A 22553-nucleotide genomic window follows, 5' to 3' on the forward strand; every position below is an offset into this window, starting at 1 on the left:
CATGGGAGACGATTAAAAATGTTGTCGAACGAGCATAAAACATTCCCCTCGCTCTATTGGTAGTCGGCCACGGGCCTCTGTATCGGTTGATGCTGATACCATGGTGCTGATATTATTTTTGAAAAGGAGAAGGTCTCTAACTTCTATATCAATTGATGTACAAAACCATAGAGGTATTATTGATATAAAGAATTCAGGCTGGACTTTTACCTGTCGTTACAATGAATAAAATATTGTATAGTCTTAAAGGTGGTACTTTGACTCAAAATTTCTTTTGAATATCTCAAGTACATGTTGTAAAACTATATTTCACATGTTTGGGGAGCCGCAATATTTTTGTTTAATTCTTGCGTTGGCCAGGATTTGATCCTAGGACCTCCTGCTCTGATACCATATTAAATTGCATGCACTAGCCAACTATTCCAAAAGACCGAGCTGATGGAAAGATGTAGGCAATTTATTTCAACAGCTACAACGCCTAGTGGGTGTTCCTCCTTAGGGCATGGAAATATATTTTCTCCCCAAAAAGTGAAGGAGGGTTGGGCTTTAGAAATCTGCGGGCTATGAATCAAGGTCTAATCCTAATGGCAGCATGGAGGATTGCACGCAGGGGCGAAGCCATAATAAATATTCGCTGGTGTTAAAACAACAAGCAACACAAGCTTACACCTATTTTTTGATGGTGTCATTTTTTGCTTATGCACTATAGCTATAAGGGAATGTGCCCTTCATATGGTGAGTACACTGTAGCTCCATCCTGATTGCAGAGCAACCTGTTTCCTTCATATGGTGCTCAAAACAAAATATTTTTTCGACTCCTCTATTTGGCGCCCAAATTCAAAACCTAAAACCTGGGATGAGCCTCGGTAAAGTGGCAATCTTCTGTTGGGGTTGCTACATTGTGCGTTCCGCACATGCACGAGCCAGGTCGTGTGGTTGGAAGGTGTGCACTCGTTTTAAGTCACCGGCGCACAAAGTGGCAATCTTCTAAAGATTCCATCTCCTTGATACGCATACTAGATATTTGAAATATAGATGGTCCACTGCACCAACTATTTAAAAGACTTGCATTTTGGATTAAGGTAGTATACTCCCTCCATTAATTCCTCCGTCCGTGAATAAGTATACGTTTCCCTTTTTAGAAGTCAAATATTTTTAAATTTGATTATTTTTTCACACAAAAATAGCAACATATGAGATATCAAATTACCATGTTATTGAACTTCATGTCAAGAGACGAATCTAACGATATTATTTGGTGGCATAAATGTTGCTACTTTTTTCTAGTGAGTTGGTTCAAATTAATAAAGTTTAACTTAAGACATGTCCAAATATACACTTATTTGAAAACGGGTACAATACATTATTGGTGAAACATCTATTAGCTCTTAATAATTACTAATACTCCCTCCGATTCATATTATTTACTCCATTCTTGATTACAAGGCCACTTCATCTTTGAGGAAAACTTTGACTAATAAATTAATCAACTAAATATGAGTTACATGTCATCGAAAAATATACGATCGGATGCACATTTAAAAGAATTTTCCGATGATATGCTTCTGAATAACTTATAATTATAATTAATTAACTAAAATATTAGTCAAAGTTTGACACAAAAACGTAGCGGCCTTGTATTAAAAAACGGAGGAAGTATCACTATTCACTAATATGAATGTATCTAAAATTAAAATATATCTAGATACATCCATACTAGCGATTACTAATATGGATCGGAGGTACTACTAATATTGGGAACGAGTGTTGCTCACATGATGATCGAGTAGCAGACTAGCAGCTTCACATTGATCCTTGGTTATTTAAGACTAGTCATAGTGGGGAGTAACATATAGTAGTGTCATGCATATAACACTACTCTATGTTACTACCTTCATAACTTAGATGTAGTATCATGCATGAGTGTATTAATTAGCTTGTAGACTCATTCTATCTTGAAAAGTGTCCATAACCATCTCTTTTTCATTTAATATCATACCATGTCATCAATTAATCTAGTTGGCAATGCATGCAGATCTATGTTACTACCTTAATTACTCCCACTATGAATAGTCTAATAACAATTCAACAATTCCATCAGCCCCACCGTCACACACGTGCTCGGACCACTAGTTAATTAATTAATTAATTGAGATAGTCAATCCAGGGTGTGCATTCTTGAAATGAAAAATTGAGCGGGTCAAACATTGCTTTACTTTGTTTGTCTTGACACAGTCGTAACGTGTTACGTGTACAACCACCTGGAGATTGGAAGACGCTTGTATCGATCACCTATATATTCAGGTGGTTGTATCACCCATATCCATCTCTTACAGCATACCACTCATCCAGCCATTTCGATCTTTTGCTCGATTTTTCAGCTCCGATCATCTTCTTCCCGATCATCGTCAGTTTCCAGTCGATCGATCATGGCCGCTACCAGAGCTCTTCTTCTTGCTGTCGTGTCAACGGCTGCGCTCTGCTCGGTACGGCGCTCGGCGCCAGCTACACCGTCGGCGCGCCAGGAGGGTCGTGGGACCTCAAAACCAACTACACCCGGTGGGTTTCTGGCGTCAAGCTTTACGCCGGCGACCAGCTCCGCTTCCAGTACGCCGTGGCGGAGCACAACGTGCTGGAGGTCACCAAGTCGGGCTATGACGCCTGCAACGGCTCCAACAACACCGTGGCGACGTACCAGACCGGCAACGACACAATCCCACTAACCGCTGCGGGCAGCCGGTACTTCATCTGCGGTGTCCCCGGGCACTGCGCCGCCGGCATGAAGCTACAGGTGAACGTGAGCTCGCAGCAGACGCCACCACCACCACCGCCGCAGCAGCAGCAGCAATGCCGAATGCGAAAGGGCAAGTTGCGGTGCAACCGGCCAGCATCTCCGTCGAGCTCTGCCTCGGCAGCGGCTGGCGTTGATCGGTCTGCGGTGGCGTGGCTCAGATTGGCAGCCGTCGTGGTTGCAGGTCTCGTGCTCCTTTGCTAGTGTCAGCGACGGTAGTTTGTACTTCACGATATTCTTGCCTTCTCATTTTTCTTATTCCATTTCACCATTTGGTTGAGACGTCGTCGATGTGTGCCGATGTTCATGTACAATAGCATCAACTGCACAATACCAAATGTAATTCGTTCATTGTACTATATAATTGATTTTGTTAATCGTGAATATCAGAGAAATCTCTTTTTCCACTAGTGAGAGATGTGTTGATCAATTAGAATTCTATTCCTTTCGTCCCATAATTATAACTATATTACAACTAGAAATATACTTCCACGAGTACCAAATATCAGAAAGAGATGTAATTCATTGTGTTATAATCGGATTTTGTTCGTTGCAAAGCTCGGAAAAATCAGGGCAGTGGTCCCTTTTGTTGCTAGTGGGAGATGTTCGGATCAATTAGCCAGCATTGTCCTTGTTGTTGGGAATTAGAACACACTGCAAGCCGGGATCTGGCCGCCGCCACCACCCCCAATCCATGCCGCACCAGCGGTTAGGCGCCACCCAGGCGACCTCGACGGGACTGCCCACCTCGCCACGGCCATGCTGGGAGCCGCACCAGGCCCAGAATCGGTCGAGCCCGAGGTGGCCCAAAACTGTGGTCGCCGACGGTCAGGCAGCAGCACGCGACACCCTCGCCACGCCACGACCGCCGCCCGCACGGCCCCCCATGGCGGGAGTTGCGCCAACACGAGGAGGAGCCGGCGAGCCTCCCCACCACAAGGACGGGCCCCACCCCGTCGGGCCCTCCAAGCGTGCGGGGGAAGGGGAGACCGCCACCGCTAGCACCACCCGAGATTTTCCCGGCAGCTCTGGCCGGCGACGAGGAAGAGGACGGGGCGGGGCTGAGACGGGGGAGGAGGCGACTCTCCGGTCGCCCGAGGGGAGGGGGGCGACGGGAGCGGAAGGGGAGTCCAAAACTCCGTGGATATTTTCACTTCCTTCATTGTCCTTTGAGGTGTCGACTTCAGAGGGTGGCATCAACAAGGGCATCATCAGTTTCTGTCCTGGAACGGCCCGCAATGAACTCGTTATGGTGTCGGTCACCATAGATCCATTGCCGGTTCATCTGCGTTATATAATTAAGTTTATCAAAAACCATTACAGAACATACTGAATAGTGAAGAGGGACACATGCATTTTATCAATGACGGATGAAAGAAAAGATAAAGTTGTTAACCTCGATCGAGAAGAAAAAAAAGAGGAGAAAGCTTAAGTGTGGCTCGAGCAATTCATATCGCATTTGTTTTCTGTGAACTCAAGTGGCATCGCTATTAGGCATTTTATCGAGCACCTCTTGTGCATAAGAAGGGAAAGCAACAACATAAACCTCTTGTACTAAGAAGGGAAAAAAGCTAACTCTGGCTCACAACCTTGGGAAGGGCATGGGGTATATAGAGATGGACCTTTAGTACCGGTTGGTGTCTTCAACCGGGACTAAAGGTCTTGTCCGAACCGGGACTAGTGGTGGCCGTGGCCCCGCGTGTCCTCGCTCACATTAGTTCCAGTTCGTAATGCGGCCGAGACTAATGCTCCCAGGGTCTCCGAACGGAAGCCATGTTTTCTACTAGTATCAATAGCAGGACAAAGAACACAAAAAATAATAAAAAATACAAATAGAACTTTCGACTCCCTAGACTTATATTTTGGATTATAGGTAGTATACATTATCGGTGAAGCAGCTATTGGCTTATAATAATTACTAATATTAGGAACAAGATACTGATATTGGGAACAAGTTACCTTAGCTGGTTGGTTGCGTCTAATTTCTATGCAACAAGTGGTTACGACTGGAGAGATTCATATTGTTGACATGATAATCGAGTAGCAGCAAGCTAGCAGCTTCCCATTGATCAATTGGTTATTTAACGATTCAACAATTCCATCAGCCCCACCGTTACACAAGTGCACGAACCACTGGCTAATTAATTAGTTGAGCGAGTCAATCCAGGGTGCATTCTCTAAAAGAAAATTTGATCGAGTCAAGCATTAGTTTGTTTGTTCTGAGTTCTGACACAGTCGTAACGTATACAGCCACCTGAAGATTGGAAGACCCGTGTGTCACCTATATATATTCCATATCCATTTCTTACAGCACACCACTCATCCAGCCATTTCGATCTCTTGCTCGATCTTTCAATTCCGATCATCTTCTTCTCGATCATTGTCAGTGTGTCTAATCGATTGATCATGGCCGCTACCAGAGCTCTCCTTCTTGTCGTGGTGTCCACGGCGACGCTGCTCGGTACGGCGCTCGGCGCCAGCTACACCGTCGGGGCGCCAGGAGGGTCGTGGGACCTCAAAACCAACTACACCCGGTGGGCTTCCGGCGTCAAGCTTTACGCCGGCGACCAGCTCCGCTTCCAGTACACCGTGGCGGAGCACAACGTGGTGGAGGTCACCAAGTCTGGCTACGACGCCTGCAACGGCTCCAACAACACTGTGGCGACGTACCTGACCGGCAACGACACAATCCCACTCGCCGCTGCGGGCAGCCGGTACTTCATCTGCAGTGTCCCCGGGCACTGCGCCGCCGGCATGAAGCTACAAGTGAACGTGAGCTCGCAGCAGACGCCGCCGCCACCACCGCCGCCGCCGCAGCAGCAATGCCGAATGCGAAGGGGCAAGTTGCGGTGCAACCGGCCAGCATCTCCGTCGAGCTCTGCCCCGGCAGCGGCTGGCGTTGATCGGTCTGCGGTGGCGTGGCTCAGATTGGCAGCCGTCGTGGTTGCAGGTCTCGTGCTCCTTTGCTAGTGTCAGCGACGGCAGTTTGTACTTCACGATATTCTTGCCTTCTCATTTTTTTATTCCATTTCACCATTTGGTTGAGACGTCGTCGTCGATGTGTGCCGATGTTCATGTATAATAACATCAACTGCACAATACCAGATGTAATTCGTTCATTGTACTATAATTGAATTTGTTAATCGTGAATATCAGAGAAATCTCTTTTTCCACTAGTGAGAGATGTGTTGATCAATTAGCATTCTATTCCTATCGTCCCATAGTTATAAATTATATTACAACTAGAAATATACTTCCACGAGTACCAAATATCATAAAGAGATACGAATCTCAGAAAAATCAGCGCAGTGGTCCCTTTTGTTGCTAGTCGGAGATGTTCGGATCAATTAGCCAGCATTGTACTTGTTGTTGGGAATTAGAACACACTGAAAGCCATCTGGAAATTTCAGAGGAGCAAAGTATATATTCAGCATGACATGTGTACTAACTTAGCGATCAGGGGTCATCTCAGAAATAAACTCATTTATCAACATATATGGAGAATGGAGTATGAACTGGCTACCTAGGACAAGTCCTGAATCCTCTCAGCAAACTGCTAGTACAAGTACTAGGTTCTCATGGCAGATAATACAAGTACTAGGTTATCTCCGCATAAAAGTGTAACATCAACATTCCTAAAAAGAAGTGTAATATCAATATCAACACATAGACACCAAACATTTTATGTCTAAAATCCTAACTTGAGGTAATAACCACGTACTAGAGACTCTTTTACATCAAAAATTTACTATCATAATAACAAGATTCAGAGCACAAGATCTAATAATTCCAACAATCTCACAAAGAATGCTGAAATTACAGGTTCAATCAGAAAAGTTGGTGGTTCTGAACTTCCAGGCTTGGGGAGATACTCCATTTTCTTATTGTGACCTTCTTCCTCTCTCCTTTTTTGGCTTTGTTTTCTCCTTTAATGGAGGTTAACATGGGAGTTTTTGTAACACCACTTACTGGCCGCTGGATAGCAGACTAATCATCCTTCACACCTCATGTGCAGGGCACATACCGAGAAAATGGAAAATTAGAAGACTATAGCATAAAAAGGAGCTTTTTCAGTGTAAAAGGAAGTTCTAATGACTAAACACGTCAAACGAAGACAGTACAATCGATAATAGTAAAAGTTAGTCTCTCTCTACAGTTTTTGTAAACATATCAGGAACTCTGCCATTGGAAAATACATAGAAAGTACTATTACATCTGTTTCGATGATTTACGCGTATAAATTTAGCTGAAAGTCAAACCTTTCTACTATACCAAATATATAGAAGAAAAAAATCAACATCTACATATTAAATAAATATATTGTAAAAATAAATTTTATGGTGAATCTGTTGATTTGGTGTCAAATATGTCCATCTTTTTATCTAAAATATTTGTCAAACTTAGACTTTGGACTAAATTTATAGACCTTGCTCATTGGAAGAGGTAGTACATCCGTTTCAAAATATAATTTTTTGTAAGCTTTTTAGGGACGGATATTTGGTGTACATGGGCACCAGTGATCTTGTTTTTAAAAAAAAAAATCAAAAATCATATTTTTGAGTTTTAAAAAATTCTGAAAAAAATCCGCATATAGTCAATGTGTATCCCACAAACATCCAAAATATCAATTTCAAATACTTCATATTCTGAGCTACACAAAATGGCACAAGTGTAGATTTGAGCAGTTACGTTTTCAAATCTTCAAAACATATCAGATTTTGTCAATTTTGTCTATCACAAGATAAAAAGAATTCCAGGTTGAGATTTTGCATGATTGTGAAATGTATGGCTGGCAATCTCTAGAATTAATTTTATTTTTTCTGATAACTTATAATAATGCCTTTTATTTTTTGTAAACGGCAAGAGCAGTAGAGCAGCGGAGGCTAGGAGCCAAAAGCACTTTCCGGCTGTTTAGTCTACAAAAATATCTTATATTTTGGAAGGAAACTGCCACTCGGGGGATCTGATTTCTCAGCCCCCGTGTCGCCAGCCGTCGAATCGGATCACCCACCTTGAACGGCCAGATCTACTTTTACTGAATGTAGCAAAAAAAATACTTCCCGGCAGCAAAAAATAACCCGCTTTTGCTACATTGTAGCAAAAAATGGTTCAGTCATGAAATCAAATAAAAAGGCTGAGCTCGCCGGAGACTCGTCGGAGACCTCGCCGGAGAGCATGTAGCAAAAAAATGTTATGCTATTGTAGCAAAAAAAAAGTGCTAATGTAGCAAAAACCAATATCATCGGAAAAATTGACAAAGACCTTGCCGGAGACATCGCGCCGGAGAACGTTGTAGCAACAGTGTGTGCTATTGTAGCAAAAAAATGGATATCCTTAGGCTGGTGCCAACGCGGGCGGCAGCGCGGGCGGTACCGCCCGCCGCCGGGCGAGAGAGGGGTGGGAGTGGGGCGGGACGGGAGCGCGGGGCGCTGCGGCTGGCGCCGGGCGGTACCGCCCGCTGCCGCCCGGCTACCGCCCGCGTTGGGGGCGAGAGCGAGGCGGGAGCGAGGCGAGAGGCGGGCGGCAGCGCTGGCACGGCGACGCGGGCGAGAGCGGCAGCGCTCGAACGGCACGAACTTGTTGCGATCTGGAGGTAGGAGACGATCTGGCCGGTCAGTTTTTATTTTATTTTCTTTCCTTCTTTTATTCTTTAAATCGTTTTAGGCTACCAAATTGATTCAAACAAACTTTGGAAAGTTTGTAATCTAACCAGTATGATTTTCGGTCACTAATGATTACTCTTTCAGTTCAAAATACAAACACAAGTACACACTTGTCATATAGGCTATTTAGAAAAACAAGAAACATAATTTGCATTATTTTGAATGTCTAAAATAAATCGAGTGAAATAACTTAATGTGAAAAGGAAATGGTGATGTGGAGGAGAGAGAAGTGAGAGATGGCACTATAGCCCGTGCATTGGCAAGGTGGGGTGAGAGTGGGGTGAGAGTGGGGTGAGAGTGAGGGAAAAAGCTGACGTGGCGGGTGAGAGTGAGGTGAGGCATTGGCACCAGCCTTAGACACATCGACGGACACCTCGCCAAAGACATCAGCAAATATATTTTGCAATTGTAGCAAAAAATCCATATGTTGCAAAATCCACAAAATAAAGACCTCATCGGGGTATCGACCGAGACCTCGCCTGCAGCCGGCAGCAACACCACCCAAAAGGCAGCAATACCCGGAACCGTCGTAGCTACGACTGACACCTAAGGTAGCAAAGTCGACCTCCCCCTATAGCACCGCAGAACGCCTAAGATAGCATAAACGGTTGCTGCTAAGAGCAACCCCGGAGGCCTAAGGTAGCAAAATTCAAGCCTCCGACGGTAGCAACGCCGGACGCCTGAGGTAGCAACGCTGGCCTCCGTCGGTAGCAATGTCGGGTGTCAAAAGTAGCAGCAACTCCCTGGAGCGGCTGGATACATGGTGAGTGGTGGCGGGAATCCATGGTGCGCTCGCTGGCGGCCGAGATGGAGGCGAGGAGCCTTGGCTTAGGATGGGAGTTTGGGATTCGGCGACACGGCGAGGTAGCGCCCTCACGCTCGAGAGAGGAGGACGAGCTCCTGCAGTCCATCAGTGCGTTGCCCAGGCGGAGCCCAGCCAGTGCGCCCCATGGCGGCGTCCAGGACGACGACGCGGACGGCTACCAGGCGGAGCTTGGCCATGTCAGCAGGATGGATATGAGGCACGGAGCTGCTCGGCCAGGGCGGGAGCAGGCACCGGGGCTAGCTAGGATTTGCGGGGCTCCTTCGCGGCCTCCAGTGACGGCAGACGCCGGCGGAGTTTGGGATCGGGCCTCCGATGTGGCCTCCATCTCGGGCCACGCACCAGGTTGACGCCGGGGAGGCTGGAGCCGGTTGCGGGACGCCATGGCCTCCAACCCCGGTGGCGCGCGCGCTGGTGTAGGGTGGAGGTGGAGCAGTGGGACACCCTCCTGCTAGCGGGCTGTGTGGGGGGCGAGTCGACGGAGCGGGACGAGCGCTTGCGGCGGAGGAATCCAACGCCATGGAAGGGGTTCGAGAGAGGAAGGAAGACGAGGCCGGAAAGATAAGGTTGGGCTGTCGCTGTTGTTCGTTGAGTGCGGGCCCACGGGTGACGCGTGTAAAGCAGGACGTCCACAGGATTGCAGGATCAGACGATGCGCAACCCGGGGGCTGCGAATGGCGCAGCCTCCGGGGGAATAGGATCATTTTCCATTTTGGAATAGAGAAAGTAGTTCATTTGTTTTATAGCTGTTTTACAACCCATATTATTGTGTAGTTTCAGTCAAAAGTAGAGTTACACGAATCGGGCACAATGACTTTACTGTCTGCATTTCAGGAGCAAGTGACCGAGTCCGCATCATTTGAAGACATCACCGCGACTAATTAAGCACTTTATCTTAATTTGTTCCACGCGGTTAATCAAGCTAATCGGTCAATCTAAGCAATCGACTGACCATTTCATACACGTGTACGGTGTACCTAACCCCGAAATTAATAAGCAACCTCATTACTTTAGCGCACGTCCAAATTGATCGTGCGCGGCAGAGATCTCTCCTCCGGTTCCAGCTTCTTCGCTACCGGGGTCGGCTTCACATCGATCTTAGCTCAGCTGCTACGGTGCTACCTGCCAGAATAATGGCGAGCGTACATAAATCCTTGCTCGCCGTCGCCGTTGTCGATCGTGACTGTGGCGGCAGCATTGGCGCCGAGCACGGCCCAGCTACACAGCCTGGGCCTCCGCCGTCAGCTTTTGCTCCGGTGACCACATCGATAACTATGTAGCTAATCACCCATGACGATCAGGCTTGCTGACGTTCGAAACGAAGTGAGGAAGAAGAGCATATGGTCTAAACCGAAAGAGGGACATGTCTTGGTCTATGTAGATGCAAGTTTTAATCCAGAAAGTCCCTCAGGAGGGATTGGTGCGGTTATCAAAGATGATTCTGGTAGATTTATTGCTACATGCAGTGACCCGGTTCCGTATGCGATTGATGCAAATACACTAGAAGCATTAGCGATCAATAGAGGAATTGCGCGGCCTAGTAAAGTTGGATGTTCATGTATTATTATCCAGTTTAAGTGTCTAGAGATGGTCCGCCAAGTTATCTATTGTTTGATTAATAAAATCCACAGCAAAGTCCCGTTGTTTCTTTAAAAAAATGCTAAAGAACTATTCCGTTATGTGCTTGCGATGCAGTGTTCAAGGACTCGCCGGCAGCGCACGACGTGGTGGAGGTGACCAAGGACGGCTACCTCCCCTGCGCGGAGTCCAAGAACATCTCCGGCACCTTCCGGACCGGCCAGGACACCGTCGACCTCCACGGCCTCCGGACACGCTACTTCATCTGAAGCTGCTGCTCAGGGTCATGCCGCCTGGCTGCGACAGCCCGTCGCCGGTGGTGACGAATGGGGCGCCAGGTGAAAACGGCGCACCAGGTGGCTTGTGCGTAGGCGACGACCATCAGCACCAGCCCCTCCTGCTGATTGGCCTTACTGCCTTGTAGACTGGGTCCTGGTTGACTAATTTGTAGCATGCCAGAGGGGGATGAATTTCACTATTTCAGTAATCATAAGAGAAGAAACACGGCACTCAATTAGTTATTGTTTCTGTATAGAGGGAGAGTAGAGAACAAGAACGAGCATTCTTCCTTTCTCCACAAAAACTGTATTGTACAGATTAAAGAGTAGTAGTAGTAGTACTCTATAGAGCGCACAAATGCCAGTATTCTCGTCAACAATAAAAAACTACAGCTGTGAGAACAATAGTCTAATTTGAATCAGAGAGACTATGCGCAAACAATGGATCGAACAACTATGCTGTTTTAGGTTAACATGATTTCACACGATCTAACAATCCAAGCATCAAGCAACCGGTGGGCATGCTTCATTGTCCTTTGAGGTGTCAACTTCAGAGGGCGGCATCAACTGCCACATCGGATATCCTGGGTAACCAACGAAGGGCATCATCAGTTTCTGTCCCGGAACTTGCCCATGGGGATGGAAGGGCGCCATTGGTGCCTGCGCGAATGGGGAGGCCATCATGCTGGGATGAGGCATATAGGCTGGAGTTGCAGCCATAAGTTTCATCTGGTGCTCTAAAGCCTCTTTCTCTAGTTTCAGCTTCTGCTTCTCGTCTCGGAGTTCATCCTTCTCTGCCTGCAATTTAAAATGATAATACATCAGTACAGATATTAGCTGGGGAGTAACATGATTGCACTAACAGATCTGGCACTGTCCATGAGCATATCAGGAATTTCACATCGTATAAAAGATAGTAAGTACATTTATCAGAAAAAGATAATGTCTAGCCTGAACAACATATGCACTGTGCTCTGCAGTAGTATGCAGTATAACATATCAAAACCCAGATATGTAGTTTGTGGTCAGCTCAATCAAACTGCTGATTTGTATTTTCTGGCCACAATGTTAGTATTCCTGGTTTAACTACATTACTAAGTGAATAAGTGTAACCAGAAATGTATTCCATGATGGAATACATTTTTCCATGATCCAAACTAGAAGACGGCAAACCACGCTTCAAAGCTTAAATTATGTTCTGGCTACCAATTGACCATAGACACATAGTAGAAAAACACTGGACAGATCAGTGGGACAGAGAAATAAAAGGGCATTGCTTTCCAGATTCATCAAAAATTGGTATTGCTTTAAACATAATTCCCCTACAAATGGTGTTTCGGTCAAAAGAAAAAAGTCTTCAAGTTAATAGCTACTACAGGTTTCCCGATTTATAAGCTTTTGGATTATAGCAGGTTGTGAGTCTGTTAATACAGTGTATGTACGCGTGCCTCACCTTGAGCTCCTTAATCTTGTCTTCAAGACTTCCGTTAGTATCCTTTAGCTGCTGCGCCTCAGCACGAAGCTGAGTAACCATGCGAGTAGCATCACTTAGGATAGCGGCTTTGTCAGCTTTTACAGGCTTACCAGGATCCAAAGTAGTGCCCAATTCAAGAAACCTATCAATAATAGAAATGATTGAAAATCGACGGACTACCTCTTTTCCATCTAAAACTAGCAAAACTGAAGGTAGATGTACCTGTCATTCAACTTGTCCCTTCTCACTTTTTCCCTACAAGCTTTAGATGTCGGCCTACCGCAGGGCCCTGACCTTAAGCTGTGATTTGCAATAGATTCCCAATTACAGATCTCACAATGAAGCACAATAATCTGATACACATGCTCTACTATAAAGTAAAATGGCTCCTGACCGTTTGTTGCTGCCAGAATCCTTGGAGACATCTGGATTGTTCACATAGCTGCCTACTTCTGCACTGTAATTATAACAGTATAATAATAAAAATGAAGTATAAAGATAATACTTAACAGACAGATGTTCACGAAAGGAAAATAATGCTTATATCCATTTCTGAAATTATACTTAACTGAAAAAGGATTAAGTTCAAAAAGATCTTTATTTAGAACAACTACAGTTTGGCGCAAAGCAAATTCATCATTCATGAGAGAAGAACCAGATCTGTTTGCTGCTACAATTCAGTTCAAGTATGACAAGATAATGTTCGTTATCAGAAATTAGGATTGCCTAACAATCTCCATGCAATTACAGCAAGAATCAAAGTAAGCCCTAGCATGGGAGTGTCACAATTCAGAAATGGATACCAATGATGCACACAAGAAAAGAAAAACACATCTAGAAGACCCAAAAGCAAGGAAAATCCAACAATTGTAAACGTGTGCATCTTGGTCTATTTCCCATATGTGATATGTGCTGCATAACCTAGTCAGCAATCTGGATCCTACAGTCTTAGTACACATATAAAAAAATTCTTAGTGTATATAACTAGTACAAAACAGTGGGGCTACTAGTGAAGTCCAACTAAGCAGTTGAAGATAAATTAACCAGAAATCTATACAAGCATCTGTGCACACAGCACGCCGTTTTGAGTAAGCTGGGGAACACTTCATCCACATCTTCAGCAAACCAGAAAGTACTCCTAGATTTGATCCTAACCCATCCAGAATTGGCAGTCATCACGATCCAAGACAATCCAGTTTCACCCATTTACAAGAGAAGACCATTAACAGATCCTTGCATCAGAGTCAGATATACCAGCAGAGGTTATGACAGGCAACCAATCGCATCAAACACTCGTTGCATTAAAGGAAGATCGCACCACCGATCCGCATGAATAAGTCAACTCCACAACCATGCCCCGCGGCAACATAACAGCATGTCATATATACCAAAGTTTTCTTCCCTCCCAAAGTAACTGATCTATTTCCCAAACAGCTGGAACAAACACTGCTCGTCACATCAATTATGACCAATAATTCATCAGAAGCTTTTGCAAAACATAATTCATCGAAGCCCTAAGATACAGATAAAGTAACCGTCTCGACGAGCTACGTATAAAGTATCAAAAGAGCATGTATCGATCTTCTTTTTTTATTGAAGGGGGAAACGGGCATGTATTGATCTGTTACAAATCGAGCCACCCTCGCGACCAGACCTGAATCTAGAAACCATCGCCCCGGCGAGAGATGGCACGCCGTGTCTAGCATCCAATCCAACGAAAACCGATAACCTCTAAAATCAACAGGAAACAGAGAATCTACATGCCGAAGCAGGTGGGAGAGCGCAGGGCGGACCTTGGGTTGGAGGAGGAGGCGGAGGCGTCCCAGGGGAAGGCGCCGCAGGCGGCGGCCGGGAGGTCCTCGAGGATGCCGCAGTGGAGGAACCAGTCGTCGCCGCCGTCCGCCGGAGGGAGAGACATCGCCGCCGTCGCCGTCGCCGTCGCCGCGTAAAGGTGGGAGACTTTTCCGCCAACCTTTTCGCTGGGTTGCTACTATTTTCGGTTCGCTTCTTTTCGCTTGATTTTTAGACGACTCGTGTTCGGGAAAGATTGGGTGGGCGTGGGGCCCATGCGTCGGTTTTTTATTTATTTTTGATTAGTTAAAGTTTGGATATTTGTGTGTGGCTGGGAGAAAGATGGGAGCAGGTGAGGCGTAGGGGGGATTAACGTGGCGCGGTGGCGCCGACTGATAGGGCCGGCGAGATCCGTCGGGATGCCGCACCACACCAGGTAGGCTAGGTTCCCGGTCCCCATGCCTAGAGGTAGCAAAGGCCACTCCCAAAAATAATGGACTAGCTCGCATGAGTTAGACCATTTTTAGCCGCGTTCTCTAAAGATATTTGGGCGTTGGATAAAATTTCGTTTTTTCAGTCGCGCGTATTAAAGATCCTTTCAATTCGGTGCGATCTAATACGGTGTCCGGCGTCTCGAGCATGTTCCCGCTCCACAGGAGACGCGACGCGTCAGCGCCACGGAAGTCTAAAACCCTGTCGTCTACCTCTGGTTAAGCGACGTTAATGGCGTCTAGCTTTCCCAAGCGACGCAGTGACGCGTCTCGTCGTGCATGGCCGCGTGACCATTCGCGTCGGCGCCATTTGGGGACGCTTTGGGGACGCAGCTGGAGGTGCTCTTAAACCAAAAAACGGTTGTTTGGTTGCCTATAAGGAAAACATATTCCCTGCATAGCATGGTTCTCAAATTCAGGAAAAACATGGCCCGACGAGAATGCTCGATTCGGCCATTTTTCCGTGGCCAGGCGCTGGCGAGCTCGAGGGGGAAATGTTGCACGCGTCGGGAAGAGTGGAAGATGTTGCGACACTGATAACCCCACGTGCATGGGATCATCGTAGTATAATTCAAAAAGTATTTGAGTGTCGAACCCACGAGTAGCTAAAGGTAAACTATCTATTATCTAAAGCATATGACCCACTTATATGGCCTTCTATAAAATCTACGATTTATAGTGTGCGTGTGAAGAGATTTCTACTATAAAATTATGAGTGCAGAAATTAAAATGCAAGATAAGTAACGTGATATGAAGTGGAGTAAGAGAAACTAACTCAAGGGAGTAAGTGTCTTTGCAAATTACTATTTTATTTGTGTGGTTATCACAATTAGCGAAGCTTAGTATAGTTCATTCAGTGTTTTCTTCTAGAAACGAGGCATATATAGGTGCATCCATTAATATGAGCAATTGCACAACTAGTGATTAATCCCAAGGCTAATTAAGAAAAAAACAAGAAAATTATTAAGACATAAAGTCTAACTAGCACTGTAAGTTTAAAGGTCCCCATAGTTACGATTAACCATGAATTTATACAACATGAATCTAAGAATTGGGACATGGTTTATGTCAAGCTCTAGATGTCCCTCCTCCTATCATCATGCAACGGTGACAACCTCATGCATATGTGTGCACTCATATATCAGTACAAAAGATCATCATAGAAGATAACAAATACTTATATGCAACCATCAACAAATTATCTCACAATTGCCAAGAACAAGTCACTACTCAAACAATGATTATAGAAGATAACAAATACTTATATGCAACCATCAACAAATTATCTCACAATTGCCAAAAACAAGTCACTACTCAAACAAAAACATAGAGGTACAATACATCATGGGAAAAAGATAGATTGTCTCACACATCATGTTTGCCAAGAGATTACAAAGGGGTAGATGAAGATGGTGCTGAGGGTGTTGATAAAGAGGTGCAGCCCGTGGAGAAGATGGCGATGAAGATCCCCGTGGCGGCGGCCACGAGAGGCGGCGACGCCTAGAGGGGCGGCGGTTGACCTTGGGGGCAGCGGCCCTTGCCCCTTCTTCTCCCTTGAACTTGGTGCTAGTGTGGAGGATTTCCTCTCAATATATAGATGTGCTAGGGAAAAATGTTGCACGTGTCGGGAAGAGCGGGAGACGCCGCGACGCTAATAACCCCCAAGTGTAGAGGATTATCGTAGTACAATTCAATAAGTATTTAAGTGTCGAACCCACGAGGAGCTGAAAGGATGGCAGTTTCCTCTCAATATATAGATGTGAAGATGCAATCTTGGTCATAGGATAACACCTCTTTGATCCAAGAACTTTTGGACACCTCTAGAATCTTCTTAGAACTCCCCTCTGTCTTTTATGAATCCATAAAGTCGTGGTTTGTCCAAATCCATCAAGTATGGCAAGTGTTTGTGTTAATTACGTCACCAATTTTAGGTTTTCGAAACTGTCTCTGTACCCTTCACTAAAACGGGCGCCAATTTCGCATACGAACTCCGTGTTTATGGTAATTTAACTAAACCCTATCGACAAATTCAGGCGGCCGATGCATGGAGATCGATCGCATCCTTGCCTGTGTTTCCTCTCCTAGATGGAGTGTTTCCTCTCCATGTCAAGCGAGACCCTCTGATTCCGCATTCTGGAAAGGTTTAATGGCGGTCAAACAGGAGTTTTTCGCTAGGGATTTTTCAAAGTGGGTAATGGATTGCATACCCGCTTCTGGGAAGATAACTGGCTAGGGAACACTCCGCTGGCCCAGCAATATCCGTCTCTTTATAATATTATTCATCATAAGAATGTTACGGTGGCTCAGGTGGTAACACAATCCCCTCTAAATATTACATTCCGACGTATGTTGATTGGTAATAATTGGAAGTCCTGGTTACATTTGTGTCGGAGACTTATGTCCGTACAATTGAGTGAAGAGGATGATCATTTTGTCTGGAACTTGACAACAAATGGATTGTTTACAGTGAAATCGATGTATGAAGATCTTATGTGTGACCATACCCCTTTCCTCAGAAAATATTTATGGAAGGTCAAAATCCCCCTAAAGATAAAAAATTTCATGTGGTTCTTAAGTAATAAGGTGTTATTAACTAAGGACAATTTAGCTAAACGTCATTGGAATGGGTGTACCAAATCTGTTTTCTATGGGGAACAGGAGACTATTCATCACCTATTTATTGAATGCCCATTAGCTAAGATCTTATGGCGTACGGTTAATTTTGCATATGATCTTCCACCTCCAACCAACGTTACTAATATGTTTGGTAATTGGTTAAATGGAGTAGATAGACAATCTAAGGCTTTTATACGAATTGGGGTTTCTGCTTTATGTTGGTCTATTTGGAGGGCCAGAAATGATATTATTTTTAATAACAAAACCTCCTTTCATTTCTTGCAGGTTATCCATATGGTTTCCCACTGGGTCCAGCTGTGGGCTCTACTCTCTCCAGAGGGGCAGCGGGATGCCATGGTTTCTGGATGCACACGGCTCCTGATGGTCGCTCAGGATATCTTGTGCCAGGCTGGTTGGCGACATACTAAAAGGCTATGTTGATGTGTAGTCTTAGTATGTTTCTCTTGGTTTTTGTCGACGGTTGATTATTGTATCGATCTTCGAGGTTGTGTGACTTCTAAACAATGATACTTTGAATAATCTTTTAATAAAGAGCCGTGTGGATCATCATGATGCAGAAGCAGGGGAACACCCCATTTCGAAGAAAAAAAAAATCTCCCTATTCGATGGGCGTCTGGAATAAGAAAAAAAAATCCAGGCTAACACAAAACAGCAGGCAGTGCAGGGTATAAAGTATGGGCCCCTCCCAAGCGTGGGGCCTGGGCCATCAGCCATTGCCCATTGGTCGCCATGGCCCATGGGTCAGCGCCGGCCCTGGTTCCAAGCAATCGGCATATAATCCCTCCCCCAATCTCGTCTCATCCTCTCCAAGACTCCAACCCCATCCACATCGAGGTTTGAAGGAGAAGGTTTCGGAAGGAGGATGGGCGAGTTCGACGATTACTGGGCGCGGGCGTACAGGGGCGACCCCGCCGTGCCGCACTCTGACCCGCAGAGGCTGGTCTCCACCTGGACCGGCGCCTTCGCCCTCGGCGCCGCCGCCTGCGTCCACCACCACGCCTCCTCCCTCGCCTCCAACCTCAAGTCCCTCCCCCACAGGTACCTTGTTCTACTTATCCGCCCCTTTGCGGTCAGATTTATATGAATTCTCGTTTCTAGAGCTGCCTTGCTGTTTGAACTGGGTTAGCGTGCTCGGCTGATGTAATCTATTGTGCTGCCTAGTAGTTTCCATACTGGATATCTGTCTTCTTGAAGGTAGTTTAGTTAATCCAACAATATGTGTCTGCAATGATTATCTGATTTGTGCAAGTGGTAGTCGACCAAAATCACTAGCACCTATCATGTAGGATCAAGAGATCATATTTCCATCGGATATGCTTTGTGTGGGACTAGACCATGTGCGGGGTTTGTCCTTCGTCAAACCTTTCTCTCTGTATACAGCAAATTGACAATCCCTTAACCTTAATTTCCATGCTCAGCTTAGCAAGTGAAGTTATTAGTTACTTATTTTTAAATCACAGGATACAATACAGTTAACACTTGTAAAAACACAGCTGCTACATGACCTAATTTAGTGTTAATGTAGTGGCACAGGAAAAGACAGAGAAATCTAACTGCCATAAACCCCTAGTTTGGTACGTGCATCCTTTTCTGAGGTTAAGGGTGCATAATTTATCATCTGACAGTCGCGGTGCAGTCTTTGGCCTCTTGGGCTGTTGAACTTACTTTTTTATAAGCGAGTTTTGTAAGTCTATAGTGGAGTGCCCTAGTTTCAATGCGCGCTGAAATTAATTCATTCAGCAAAGGAAAACAGTAAAGTTATGTGGAACAGGCAACACCTTGTCTGCAAGTATGAAATATATAAGATGATTTTCCGAGCTATAGGTTTAGACGGAATGCTCTTGTTCTCTGTAAACTAGATGGTTAAACTAGGAAGCTCTGCTGCCAATTTATTTCTGAAGCAACTACGAACTTCAACACATCAGCTGACCTGAACAAAACCATTATCGAATATCCAGTTTTTATCTCCATTCCATTTAGGTTGCAAATATAGGTGGTCTATTTAATGCACCTCTTCTCCAGAACTTGAGTTATTCTAAAAAAAACATAAAAAATACTCACTCACCCGTATACTACCTGGTGCATATGTGTTTAGAACAACAGCAAAGATGGTACTTAAATGTAGGTTAAAACCCACACAATTAACCCTTGAAATGTCTAGACGTAGGATTTTCCTTATGCTACAGAGAAGATAGTGGTTGTGTGGGTCTTGATTGGTGAATGTTCATGCACAAAACATGTTTGGTACGGTATTAGCATATTCCCCAAGCTTCATCCTTCTCTTCCCAGCTGCCTTGTCTTGCGCATGCCCATGGTTTAGTTCCCTAGTGGCATGTAGTACTGTTTTTCAGCCACAATCCCATGGCCACACTCTTCTCGAGAACTTTTGTTACAAATCTTTTGGTTCTTACTTCTTTCCTACGGAATTAATAGATGAAAGACGTCTAAATAGAAATGCTATTGTTTCCCATTATTTCAATTGAATGAGAGTCTATAATTGCTATTAACTGATCAATTAGAGTACTGGTAGTGTAGAGTCACGGAAGCATCTCTTTAAGAGAGTGCTTAACTTGCTAGACTGAAGGACGAGTCTTGGACTCTTATGGACTGGCTTGTAATTTTTGACTAAATCTCTTCCTCCTCTCGTTGTATATACATGTTGTACACACCACCCTCTTTTCCTCCCATACAGCTAGTGACTTATGGTGCGCAACGCACCAGGTGTAGCGAATGTTTTTGCATAGCACCAAAGACAATTTAATTTTGTTCATGATGCACCAGGCTTGACCATGCCCGATGTCCTTTATCCCTTTTCTCATTCCTAGTTTCGCCTATCCTCTTCAATTTTGGACTTGTCAGCATTTGGGCTCGCCACTGGCAGCACTTATATCATTAGTGTAAACCTCATTTGATTCAGAACAATTTGATGGATTCGACTGTTGTAATAACCTCTTGCATATCCTCATTTTCTGTATTCTTGGTTTTCGTTGTACTATATTTGTTAGTATGATTGAAGTGAATTTTTTTTGTGTGTTTTCTGTCGGTGTGTGGTATTTTTGCTGTCTGGCTCCTGCAGGCTGACATTGCTTTTGTTGTTCACATTTGAAAAAATTCTCTTTCTCATGTCTTATTTGGCTCCGTACATATTGATATGATAGCTTATCTGCTATAATGGCAAGACTAACTCATCAACTCCTTTTGCCTTTTTTCCTTCTGTTTCACGCATCAACTACCGTTGATGTGATCCTCTGCTAAATGGATAACAGTTAGGCCTTCTGTTTTAGATTAGTTTGCTAACATGATGCCATTCTACAGGTTGGTAGAAAGTTAGAAACATTTGATATGGTGTTATGTGGAGTTAAAGTAAAACCTGCTGTTTTGTGGAACTCGTACGAATGAACCTGTTGTATTGTGCAACTTTAGTACTATTTAGAAGGAAACAAATCATGTTATTTCCTTCATGAGATGCATATGCAGACCTTCAATGTACCCTGGACCTTCAGCTGCAAGTCTAATTTAAACTAGGAGCTTGGTTGAACTGATTAACCGGTCCTTCATGAGAACACGCACACGCACGCACACGCACACTGGATATGCATGTACAGGACCAAGTCTCAGCAAATAGCTCCTACGCTTTCCTCCATGTTGATCTGCCAGGCGACTCGGCTTCTAGTGTTAACAGAAACTAAAAATTGAAACATGGTCCAGTCATATACACTTAACACTAATAACGAGATTGGTTCCAACATAATTCCACGAAAGCAAATGATTGCACCCACCCATGTGTGTTTTTTACTAGCAAAAGCTTGTCACATGGAATTATGGCATAGGCATGTGTGTCAGCACTTCAGTTTCAAGGCGTGTACATTCAAGTTATTTGTATAGGGAAGGCGATACATTCAAGTTATTTTTATAGGGAAGGCGATAATAAGACAGCGCATTTAGAAACCTGGAGTCTTGCTAGTTGATTGTCAAAATTAAGAAATAATCCTATTTTTCTTGAGTGAACACACTTTGTATTTGGGATCTCTACTATATTTTTCTTCATATAAATACACCTTTTAAATCCTTTGTAACTGTCGGTGTATAATCATATGGTTTGCTCATCTCAGCTGGCAAGACATGACAATGATACTCGATCAGAAGCGCTGGAAGAAAATTCTCGATAAGAAGCAGCAACAAGTTTAAGGTGAGCTTTCTGTTAAATCAGCTTTAGCTGAATGGGCTGCCTGCTCAAATTGGCATAATTTTATTTTCAAGTAATTGTAACTTCAGCCTGATACTTTTTCACTCCTGTTAATACAACTCAATTTCATTGCTTGGAAGCTACTTTGTGGTGAAAGGCAGATACTGAGATATTAATTAATTAAGGATACCAATGTAGCTATGTCTTAACTTGTTTGGTGTTATCTCTTATTCATTTGCAGTTCCATATCTTTCAACGCTTGGGCCACAGTTGGATGAGCTTTCTGTCTAGCTGTTGTGCAAGGTGGAAGACGCTTGGGCCACGGTTGGATTAGCTTTCTGTCTAGCTGTTCTGCAAGGTGGAATGAGTTTCGGATCTATTTGGTCTCGTCGATACAGTTCTATCTCTTGTTTTCTCAACTAGGTCAAAGAAAATGACGCCTCACGAAGGGTACACATTTTTCTATTTTTTTAATTAGTTGTGGTAAAAATGGGATCCACTGAAGATGCTGTTTTGCCAAAACGAACGCCTCTGAGCACCGGTTAGGAAACCTGCGAAACCGAAAGAGAACCGCACATAAAATGACACGTTGCGAATCTAAAATTGATTTTCCAAAAAAACTGAAACAACGAAAAGTTGATGCTTAATCGAAATCTGACCTGATTTCGATGGAGTTGACAGGAGACGATAGGAAATCCCATGGACTTTCAGAGAGCTAGTGCACACATCGGGTATGTGGAATGCATTGCCTAGGTGTTCTTCTATCATTATGCACGGGTGATGATCTTGTTAGGACAAGAAACCATTATCCAATTCGCAATTTAAACACATGTCTTTTGTT

At 44.5% G+C, this 22553-nt stretch overlaps 3 protein-coding genes and 1 pseudogene across 3 annotated transcripts; 3 read left to right on the forward strand and 1 right to left on the reverse strand.

The window, feature by feature from the left end:
- The first annotated feature begins 2369 nt into the window (after positions 1-2369).
- Positions 2370-3142, forward strand: LOC124683155 (annotated as a pseudogene).
- Positions 3143-3485: 343 nt separating this feature from the next.
- Positions 3486-5967, forward strand: LOC124654950. The gene is made up of 2 exons (XM_047193926.1): positions 3486-4070; positions 5042-5967. Exons 1-2 carry the CDS (start codon positions 3486-3488, stop codon positions 5759-5761), a joined length of 1305 nt encoding a protein of 434 aa, XP_047049882.1. The 3' UTR covers positions 5762-5967.
- A 5435-nt stretch (positions 5968-11402) lies between these two features.
- LOC124690015 (transcription factor ILR3-like) lies at positions 11403-14582 on the reverse strand. The gene is made up of 5 exons (XM_047223462.1): positions 14401-14582; positions 13002-13064; positions 12830-12907; positions 12587-12749; positions 11403-11931 (listed from the first exon to the last, which is right to left on the reverse strand). Exons 1-5 carry the CDS (start codon positions 14523-14525, stop codon positions 11638-11640), a joined length of 723 nt encoding a protein of 240 aa, XP_047079418.1. The 5' UTR covers positions 14526-14582; the 3' UTR covers positions 11403-11637.
- A 3746-nt stretch (positions 14583-18328) lies between these two features.
- LOC124690026 lies at positions 18329-22235 on the forward strand. Its single transcript, XM_047223472.1, has 3 exons — positions 18329-18564; positions 21639-21715; positions 21954-22235. The coding sequence occupies exons 1-2, from the start codon at positions 18389-18391 to the stop codon at positions 21712-21714; spliced, it is 252 nt and encodes an 83-aa protein (XP_047079428.1). The 5' UTR covers positions 18329-18388; the 3' UTR covers position 21715; positions 21954-22235.
- Positions 22236-22553: the final 318 nt, after the last annotated feature.

The sequence above is a fragment of the Lolium rigidum genome, chromosome 1 (assembly GCF_022539505.1).
Source record: "Lolium rigidum isolate FL_2022 chromosome 1, APGP_CSIRO_Lrig_0.1, whole genome shotgun sequence".
NCBI classification, from domain to species: domain Eukaryota; kingdom Viridiplantae; phylum Streptophyta; class Magnoliopsida; order Poales; family Poaceae; genus Lolium; species Lolium rigidum.

What these genes read in the sequence shown, in the direction of transcription:
- LOC124654950 (XM_047193926.1), top strand. Translation starts at nt 3,486, where the DNA reads ATGCCGCACCAGCGGTTAGGCGCCACCCAGGCGACCTCGACGGGACTG. An exon ending in TCACCATAGATCCATTGCCG is followed by an intron (nt 4,071 to 5,041) that starts GTTCATCTGCGT and finishes TAACGTATACAG; the next exon opens with CCACCTGAAGATTGGAAGAC.
- LOC124690015 (XM_047223462.1), bottom strand. Translation starts at nt 14,525, where the DNA reads ATGTCTCTCCCTCCGGCGGACGGCGGCGACGACTGGTTCCTCCACTGC. An exon ending in AGGGACAAGTTGAATGACAG is followed by an intron (nt 12,750 to 12,829) that starts GTACATCTACCT and finishes TATTATTGATAG; the next exon opens with GTTTCTTGAATTGGGCACTA. An exon ending in ACAAGATTAAGGAGCTCAAG is followed by an intron (nt 11,932 to 12,586) that starts GTGAGGCACGCG and finishes TTTAAATTGCAG; the next exon opens with GCAGAGAAGGATGAACTCCG.
- LOC124690026 (XM_047223472.1), top strand. Translation starts at nt 18,389, where the DNA reads ATGGGCGAGTTCGACGATTACTGGGCGCGGGCGTACAGGGGCGACCCC. An exon ending in CTCAAGTCCCTCCCCCACAG is followed by an intron (nt 18,565 to 21,638) that starts GTACCTTGTTCT and finishes TGCTCATCTCAG; the next exon opens with CTGGCAAGACATGACAATGA.